Consider the following 9,916-nt stretch of genomic DNA (forward strand, 5'->3'; position numbering starts at 1 on the left):
CCTGACTGGTTGATTGACACGGTTGCTAATATGCATGTATGCGATGATATTTCCATGTTTTCGTCTTATCAGACCGCAGGGACTTCAACCGTGCTGATGGGCAACGGTTCAAGTGCTTCTGTTCGTGGTGTTGGCACGGTCGATCTGAAGTTTACTTCGGGAAAGATCATGCGGCTGAAGAACGTGCATTATGTCCCCTCCGTTAATAAAAATCTTGTTAGCGGATCTCTTCCGTGTAGAGATGGCTACAAGCTTGTCTTTGAGTCGAATAGATTTGTAATATCCAAGTATGGAGCCTTTGTTGGTAAAGGCTATGAGTCAGGAGGCTTGTTTCGTTTATCCTTATCAGACGTTTGCAATAAAGTTGTTAATCATATTTGCAACAATAGTGAATCCAATGTGTGGCATTCACGTCTTTGTCATGTTAATTTTGGTTGCATGTCGCGACTAGCAAAGTTGAACTTAATCCCTAATTTCACCACCGTCAAGGGATCTAAGTGTCAAGTGTGTGTGCAAGCTAAGCAACCTCGTAAGTCTCACACGACTGCGGAAATAAGAAATCTTGCACCACTAGAGCTCATACATTCAGATCTATATGAAATGAATGGTGTGTTGACAAAAGGTGGAAAGAAATATTTCATGACGTTAATTGATGACTCCACTAGATACTGCCGTGTTTATCTTCTGAAATCTAAGGATGAGGCTTTGAACTTTTTCAAGATCTATAAAGCTGAAGTGGAAAATCAACTTGATCGGAAAATCAAGAGGCTTAGGTCCGACCGTGGTGGAGAGTATTTTTCCAATGAGTTTGATGGTTTTTGTGCGGAACATGGTATAATCCATGAGAGGACGCCTCCCTACTCACCTTAGTCAAATAGGGTGGCCGAAAGAAAGAACCGTACTCTAACTGATTTGGTTAACGCCATGTTAGACACATCGGGTCTCTCCAAGGCATGGTGGGGGGAGGCGATATTGACAGCATGTCATGTCCTGAACCGAGTCCCCACAAAGAACAAAGAGATAACTCCATTCAAGGAATGGGAGAAGAAAAGGTTAAAAATCTCTTATCTGCGTACATGGGGTTGTTTGGCGAAAGTCAATGCTCCAATTTCAAAGAAGCGGAAGCTTGGACCAAAGACTGTGGATTGTGTTTTCCTGGGATATGCTTTTCATAGCATTGGCTATAGATTCTTGGTTGTAAAATCTGAGGTACCTGACATGCATGTCGATACGATCATGGAGTCGAATGATGCGACTTTCTTTGAAGATATCTTTCCCATGAAGAATATGGCTACCTCATCTAATCAGGAGATGCCTAGTTCATCGAATCAGTAACCAGTTACAATTACCGAACCTACAATTTCGATGGAACACTTTGAAAGTCCCGTGGAGGAAAACAATGAAGTTCCTATTAGGAGCAAGAGACAGAGGACTGCAAAGTCCTTTGGTGATGATTTTCTTGTGTACCTCATAGATGACACTCCTAGTTCTATTTCAGAGGTCTATGCATCTGAAGATGCTGACTACTGGAAGGAAGCGGTTCGTAGCGAGATGGATTCCATCTTGGCGAATGAAACTTGGGAGATAACTGATCGTCCTTATGGGTGCAAACCTATAGGATGCAAATGGGTATTCAAGAAGAAGCTTAGGCCTGATGGTACTATTGAAAAGTATAAGGCTCGGCTCGTGGCTAAGGGTTATACCCAAAAGAAAGGTGAAGACTTCTTTGATACTTACTCACATGTGGCTCGACTGACCACTATTCGAGTTCTACTTTCACTAACTGCCTCGCATGGTCTTCTCGTTCATCAAATGGATGTTAAGACTGCTTTCCTAAATGGAGAGTTGGACGAGGAAATTTATATGGAACAACCAGATGGGTTTGTACTAGATGGTCAGGAAGGAAAAATGTGCAAATTGCTGAAGTCTTTGTACGGACTTAAGCAAGCACCCAAACAGTGGCATGAGAAGTTTGAAAGAACTTTAACAGCTGCAGGCTTTGTTGTGAATGAAGCTGACAAATGTGTGTACTATCGCCATGGTGGGGGCGAGGGAGTTATCCTGTGCTTGTATGTTGATGACATACTGATTTTCGGAACCAATCTGAATGTTATTAAGGAGGTCAAGGATTTCCTATCTCGTTGTTTTGAGATGATGGATTTAGGAATGGCTGATGTCATTCTGAACATCAAGTTATTGAGAGACGATGATGGTGGGATTACATTGCTTCAATCTCACTATGTGGAAAAGATCTTGAGTCGCTTTGGCTATAGTGACTGCAAGTCCTCTCCAACACCATATAATGCTAGTGTGTTTCTTTGAAAGAATCGAAGAATTGCTAGAGACCAATTGAAGTATTCTCAGATTATTGGCTCGCTTATGTACTTAGCCAGTGCTACAAGACCTGACATCTCTTTTGCTGTTAGCAAATTGAGTCGGTTTGTTTCAAAACCAGAAGATGTGCATTGGAAAGCTTTAGAAAGAGTTTTGCGTTATTTGAAAGGCACTGTAAATTATGGAATTCACTACACCGGACATCCAAAGGTGCTTGAAGGGTATAGTGACTCAAACTGGATCTCAGATGCTGATGAGATAAAGGCCATGAGCGGTTATGTATTCACTCATGGAGGTGGCACTGTTTCTTGGAAGTCTTGCAAGCAGACCATCTTAGCGAGGTCAACAATGGAAGCAGAACTCACAACACTAGATACAACTACGGTTGAAGTAGATTGGCTTCGCCGGCTCTTGAATGACTTGCCGGTTGTTGAGAAACCTGTACCGAGTGTCCTTATGAACTGCGACAATCAAACTGTGATCACGAAAGTGAGCAACTCAAAGGATAACATGAAGTCATCAAGACACGTTCAGAGAAGGTTAAAGTCTGTCAGGAAAATGAAAAACTCCGGAGTTATTGTGTTGGATTATATCCAAATGGCTAAAAATGTGGCAGATCCTTTTACCAAGGGTCTATCACGTAATGTGATAGATAATTCATCGAGTGAGATGGGTATGAGACCCACAATATGAGTTGTTCACAGTGGTAACCTATTCTTTGTGATCGGAGATCCCGTGAATTAGATGTGGAAGACAAGCTATTGGTCAACTGAGAGGAGAGTATCCTTACTATTCACAATACCACTCCATGAAAATGCAATACTCTCCTAATCTGCATGGCATGTTGATGTATATCTTAATGTGTTCTAAGTGGCTTATTTAAGCAGAGATGTTATCCTGCAGAACATCTTTTGAAGAACACACCTATATGAGTCTGATTGTCAAACGTCGCAATCTATGAGAGTAGGGTTCTCTCTAGTAAACTCATGAAAGGTCACGGAGTATGACGCATAAGCTCCACCCGCGAGGAAGATCCACGGTAGCCACGTATCGGTCAAGGCTTTATGTGAAGCTAGATTCGCAGAAAACTTGCAGTTCAAGGCCTAATCCACTGTTCAAGTTGCTTACTAGTGTAGCATAGAGTTCTAGGTGGAAGTTCAACTTAACAGTCTCCACTGCAGTACTGGTATATAAAATAGTGTTTTGTAATCAAAGGCAAATTTCTGTGTGCCTCTAGGATCTAATGGGGGATGGCTGGAATTTAGTCTATTTTGGGCAGCCCAATAACTATTTCAGAAATTCCTAATAAATCCTACAGGTCCACTTAGCCCATTTGTGCAAGGCAAGGGATACTACTAAAGTTTAGTCTCACATTGCTAGTTTAGTGGGAGTTGGACCTCCTTATAAGGGAGGTTCTTTCCCCACTTGTACGAGCATGAGTACAAGAGGGATATCCACGCGCGCTCCGCCGCCCGCTTCGCCACGCCACGCCTTGTCACGACGCGCCGCGGGTTGCGTGAATGAGCCGAGCCGATATCTAAATTTTTACCATGCACGACGGGTATACGAAAAGTCATGTGGGAGTTGAAACATTTTCTGTAGTGGACACTGAATTCGAATGATGCGCCTCTTCGGTCGCTGCCTGTTCGCTTCGTCTCCCTTCGTTGCTTCACCTCCTGCCGCAGCCTCTTCGCGTCCTTCTCCTGTGCCTATATAAGATAGGTCGCTCCTCTCCAAAGAGACACAACAGAAACTCCTCTTCCTCTCGCCACAAAGTTCCGACCACTGCGCTGCTGCTACGTTCTTCCTGATCCCGTCTTGCGGCGTGCACCGCAAGTCGGGATAGTAGACCTCCGAAACCGCACCTTTTGAGTCCTGTGCGGGAGAAGGGTGATAAGATTTTTGGGGAGCGCTCAGCGCGATTACTGGCTGCTTCATCACGGACGATCCGGTCGCCGACGACTACTTCCCTGACGACGACTTCTTCCCCGACGTCCACGACCTCCTCGACGACATGCAGGCGAGGACACCGACCCCAAGTCCAGCGCTTCTCCTGCTACTGTCCCGTACGTGTTCTTGTCTTTCGTACTAAAGGTTCTGCTGCAGTTCCTTATTCTAATCCTTGTCTCTACACATGATAGGTTCTACTTCATATATGCTACTTGCTATACTGTCTGCTTTAGATATAATAGGCTACGGTTCATATATGCAGAAACTATTTACCTTCTCTCTGTCAGAACGCATGACTTGTTTTATCTCTACTATATTAGTCATGTATTATCTAGTATTTCTATTAATAAAATCATTTGATAAATTGCTCATATTTCCAACACTAGCTGGCTAGCCAACACCCTGACATTTCTTCTCAAGTCCTTGTCGAGCTCCACACGAGTGCCCTATTGGCTAGTTTCAGCACATCCACGGTCGCCGAGAGCGACGGTCCGGTCCGACATTTTTTGGGGTGCTGGCGTAGTGCGGGCGCACATGTCCGCTGACGCGCTGAGTGAACAACTGCAGTTGATTTCTGGCTTTTGGCACGAGCTTGCGACACACGAGGGTGGCAGGTGATTGAAAAGCCCCCGCTTGGAACGACGCTGAATATATATTCTCTTGCTCACAATGTTCCCACGAGAAACAACACTCCCTTTGATTAAAGTTTGCCTCAATTAATATGGACTGCAGTCTGCAGGGAGTATCTTCTTCGCAAAAGGAGGGTGCGTATACTCCCGGCCTTTGCACGAGTTGATGCACACAACAAAGTATAGGTTATATATATAGCTTGTATATCCCGGCGTAAATCTGGTGATTCATCATTTTTTTACGTTCTCTTTCAGAAACCATTCATAGATCTGACCAGATTAAATCACCTTGTAGTCACAGAGAGTCGCCCACAATGCTTGGATGAAAATTCACCAGATGGCGATGCCGATGCCGATGCTGATGCCAATGACTTGCGGTTTAGACTTCAGAGCTTCCTATGAATGCATGCACTCCACGACAGTCAACATACTCATCTTACGTACACGGGGTGGATCGATGTCGCAGAAAACCCATTGCAACAACGGGTGACAAGTACACCACCACCTGCTCCATCACTTGTGTCTATTGTGATTTCACTTTCATCGACTTGTTTTTTCAAGAAATTTTTGTGTGCACCTTGATATCTTCCTTTCTTTTCCAAACCGAGGCTGTCATGAAGAAAAAAGAAGGAACATAAAACAAAAGACAACCAGAGATAGCGGCTTTCAAACAACACATGAAGTCTTCCCGCAAAAAAAAAACATGAAGTCGGAATATCATCTCCCCTCTATCTCGGTAAGAGTAACACTGTTCACGGAAGTCTGAATATCATCTCCAATTTGCACCGCTTCAACGCTCCGTCGCACAAAGTATGCAGGGCGATCTGGGGCTGGAAGTGTGGTGCTTCCGTTCTCTAGGACGAAGACAACTGATGACATGAGGGGCCTATCATCCAGGTTGTCTTGGACACACAATAGCGCTACATGGATGCAAAGCAAAACTTCGTCTAGTGAACAAGTGTCCTTGATCGACGAGTCTGGCAGTTTCTCTGTCTCCCCTTCCTTCCACATATTCCAAGACTGAAATAACCAAGAACACCGTATTATTTTTGTTTCGTTTGTTGATGAAAATAGAACTTGAGAGAACTCTTGTGTAGATACTCACATAGAGTATGAGGCTGGGGAAGCCCATCGTTTGACTGTTGGAGTTCCTCCTAATGCCGGTTACAACCTCCAATAGCACCACACCGAAGCTATAGACATCAGTCTTGGTAGAGAAGACACCTTCCATTGCGTACTCAGGAGCCATGTAACCACTGCTTGATTATTTTGATTTCAAAAATTAATGTATTAGAGCACAATTGATTCAAAATTTAAATGATGTTTCAAAGGATACTCACTATGTTCCCACAATATGTTGGGTATTTGCATTTTGTTGGTTATCTCCAAAGATCCTTGTCATTCCAAAATCTGCTATCTTTGGTTTCATCTCTGCATCTAGCAAAACATTTCCAACTTTAAGATCTCTATGAATTATGGTTAATCTTGAATCTCGGTGTAGGTAAAGAAGTCCCCTTGCAACTCCTTTGATTATACTAAACCGTGTTTCCCAATCTAGCAACATTTTTCTTGAATCATCTGTATACAGAAGGAAAGGTGAGCATGATTTTTTGAGTAGTTTTTAGGGAATCATGGTGTGTTTTTATAATATGTACCGAAAAGGGTGGCATCTAAGCTCTTGTTTGGTAGATACTCATAAATTAGAAGTTTTTCATCTCCCTCCGCACAACACCCGAGCAGTTGAACCAAGTTCCTATGCTGCAATTTGGCAATTAGAATTACTTCATTCTTGAACTCCTTTGTTCCTTGTTTAGAATCCCTACTCAGCCTCTTGACGGCAACTTCTTGATCTCCTAACAATCCCTGTAGAATTTAAAGGTAAAACCTAGCTGTCGATTAGATTAGCTTTCAAATCTCTTGATTATAGAACGAATGATCGATTATTACCAAGTGTGTTACCTTGAAAACTTTGCCAAAGCCTCCTTGTCCTATCACACATGTTTCAGAGAAATTGTGTGTTGCTAGTGCAATTTCCTCAAATGTTACAAATGGGAATTCATGATTGTGTTCAGGGTGTACTTCACCAAGTTCATGTGAGGTACTCATTGGATCCAGCAATACATTCTTGTGGTTTCTCCCAGTTTTTTTCTTGCCTGCATTCAGAATGTATAACAATTTCACCTCAAAAATGTTTATGATAGACATAGAAAAAACAAGTTGCTTTACCCCTAAATTCAGTTGTGTCAGTCTATTATATCTGTTATGAACTAAGAAAATTTAGAGAAAATAATCTATGGTCTACTTCTCTCCTTGTGGAAACCATCGAGTTAACAATATGCTCATCGCTTGACATATAAGATAAATTACACATGTTAGAAGAAACATAAATGCTCCCTTGATTAAACACGTCAATTTTCAAGTCCATAATATTGTGGCCACCATCACACTTGTTTTCTGAACCATCTCCATGTTGAGTAGGTTTCTCTAGCATACACTTGTACTTTTTCAATCTTACACTTGAGTCCAAGGTTAAAAACAGCGCTAGGCTTAGAGGAGGACGTTATTCGCTCTAGTTTTATGCGTGGATGTCAATATTTGTATGCCAAACGTACATTACAATAGTAAGCGCGAAACTTAGGAAGCAAACGTGAACTACCTTTGTAGTGGAAAAACACTAAGCGTACCTTTGAATTTGAACCATGCCAACGAAATGCATATGAGCACTATAACACTGCTTCCTAAAACTGGTAGCACAATCTTCACTGCATTACTCTTTCTTCTTTTACCTGTGCAAGACATGAGTCGATACATGTCATATAAAAACAATAGTGACAGTTTTCTAGTGTAAGAGAAATAAATTTCCAGAGGTGGAGGGGTTTGGCACCAGATGTTGCATTCAGTCCTGCAAGTCGGAGATAGAGCGTGTCACTCCCCAACTCTTCACCTATTTTCCCTGTGTCAAGCAACTCCCCGGACCAGACCAAGCACCTCGTCATGTTTCTCTTGGACCCGCTGCTGCTTAAGTTGGCATGTGAGTATGCAACACAGGAGCAGTTGCGGTTGCATTCTGTTGCACACTCCTCAAATGTACTCCTACCGCCACCGACAAGCGAATACTTGTCGGGCGACTTCATCCCTGGCAAGGCCAAGAAGCCATCATTGCACCCTCGTAGTGGCTCCATTCGTTGGCACCCTGCTGAAAATTTTCCACCTGTCCACTCCACCGTGTTTGCTGGCTCGAAGCCGTGGAGGCACTTGCATGTCGCGACGGGCACTGATGTCTCATCGCAGTACCCGTACATGCCGCAATAGCCGTAGTGGTTGCATTCGAGGGACAACCATTTCCCAAGAACTACCCATGCCGATGTATTACTACTCCAGCTCTGGATTTGGAACTCGCCAAAGTAGGTCAGCACGTACCTAGTGTGTGGGGCACCATCAGGGACGCTGTAGGTAGTATAGATCTCATCGTCGCCATCGACTACCGCCAAGTAGATGATAACATCTGCACTGCCATTTGCCTGCTGGTATCGAAGCTCGCTCTTCACCAGGTACCCCGTCCATGGAGCGCTACGGGACACCGGACGCTCCCCGTCCCATAAGAATATTTGAGGGAATGTGCTTGTGTCGCCACCATAGGAGAAGCGCCCCGGCGAAGGGTCACTAGGACCCTTCCAGGATACCAGGCGGTCGCTAGTTCCATTTTGCATGTACTTGAACCGGAGCTTCATGCCAGGAAGGAATGTGTCGGTGTGGTGCTCGAAGCTCTGCCACAACGTGGTGCCGTTTAGCGAGCGGATGACGAGGTCGCCGGTGTTTAGAAGCACTGCCACAGGGGTAGACGAGCCCATGGCGGCACCCATGTTGGTCGTTGTCCAAATGACACGGCCACCGCCATCACCATCTGATAGAACAAGATTTGAGGAGTTGGTGAGGGAGAGCATCGGTGAAGTCGTGTTGCTGGCCGGGTTTTCTCGGTTGGCAACCCACACCACGGTGAGCTCAGGGATGTTGTTGTACCAGATGCCGAGGTACATCTGTGTCGGGATGCTGGATTTGGACAGAGAGAAAAAGCCTAATGCAAAGGTACCTCCGTCGGAGATGATGGTGGCGCCAGGGGACAGTGTTTTGCCGGGTACAAGCCGGTCTTCGGACGTTCTCAATGGCAGGAAGATCAGAAGTATCAACAGTCCTGTCCTAGTGAAGCATGGGAAAGCCGGCCAATCCATCGGTAGTTGAGGCCAGAATTGATACTGCTAAGTGGGTGTCTTGTATTGAGGTTTGATCACAAGCAAGAAAATGGTTCGAAGAAGGAGAACGACAAGTTCCAGCATCTATTATCTATCTATACATGTTCGATTCCGGAAGCAGATGCTTCAATAATTCAAAGTCTTTTGGACAGGAGCAGTTGAGAGTGTGTTGGATGGAGTTGACATCTCAGCTGTCCACGTCGGAGTTGGGATGCCACTGTCACTGCTGACTAGTCAGGCTAGTGACTGAAATAGTAAGCAATACCGGCCTGGCTGCTCCGGCTAGTAGACCTTGTTAGAAAATAAAACAACACGGTTAAATTATAAAGCATGATTATTATGCCATAGTAAATCTTGAAATTTATCATTTGTTATTTTTATTTCTGAGATCGTTCGCGGGTGAACCATAGTAAATCACCTTGAAGACCTGTTCCTGATAATTGGCGGGAAATCCACCACGTTTCCAATATTGAATCGACCTGATGCTGAAGGCATGTCTTGGTCCCTGTGTGATGTTGTACGCCTTGCGCTTAGTCAGGTTTTTTTAAACTTTTTTGTTCACGGAATGCTGTAGCACTAGGATCGACTATTAATTTGTATTGATTCCGGTCAGATACCGAGAAAAGGATCAAACTGTACAATGATGGCGGCAGCGCCCTCTTTCAGTTCATCGTTTGTTTGTTCGCCATGGCTTTTGCTGTCAGTTGTCTATTTTCGTTGAGGACAACCACACACATTACATTAACCAAATAA

The 9,916-nt window shown here is 44.1% G+C and overlaps 1 protein-coding gene across 1 annotated transcript; it reads right to left on the reverse strand.

The window, feature by feature from the left end:
* Positions 1–5,409: 5,409 nt before the first annotated feature.
* On the reverse strand, positions 5,410–9,220 carry LOC125530166 (G-type lectin S-receptor-like serine/threonine-protein kinase At1g11300). The gene is made up of 7 exons (XM_048694572.2): positions 7,798–9,220; positions 7,598–7,699; positions 6,873–7,066; positions 6,569–6,776; positions 6,254–6,491; positions 6,019–6,169; positions 5,410–5,933 (listed from the first exon to the last, which is right to left on the reverse strand). The coding sequence occupies exons 1-7, from the start codon at positions 9,140–9,142 to the stop codon at positions 5,631–5,633; spliced, it is 2,541 nt and encodes an 846-aa protein (XP_048550529.1). The 5' UTR covers positions 9,143–9,220; the 3' UTR covers positions 5,410–5,630.
* Positions 9,221–9,916: the final 696 nt, after the last annotated feature.

Source organism: Triticum urartu, chromosome 5A, assembly GCF_056163025.1.
Source record: "Triticum urartu cultivar PI428250 chromosome 5A, HENAU_Tu73, whole genome shotgun sequence".
NCBI lineage: Eukaryota > Viridiplantae > Streptophyta > Magnoliopsida > Poales > Poaceae > Triticum > Triticum urartu.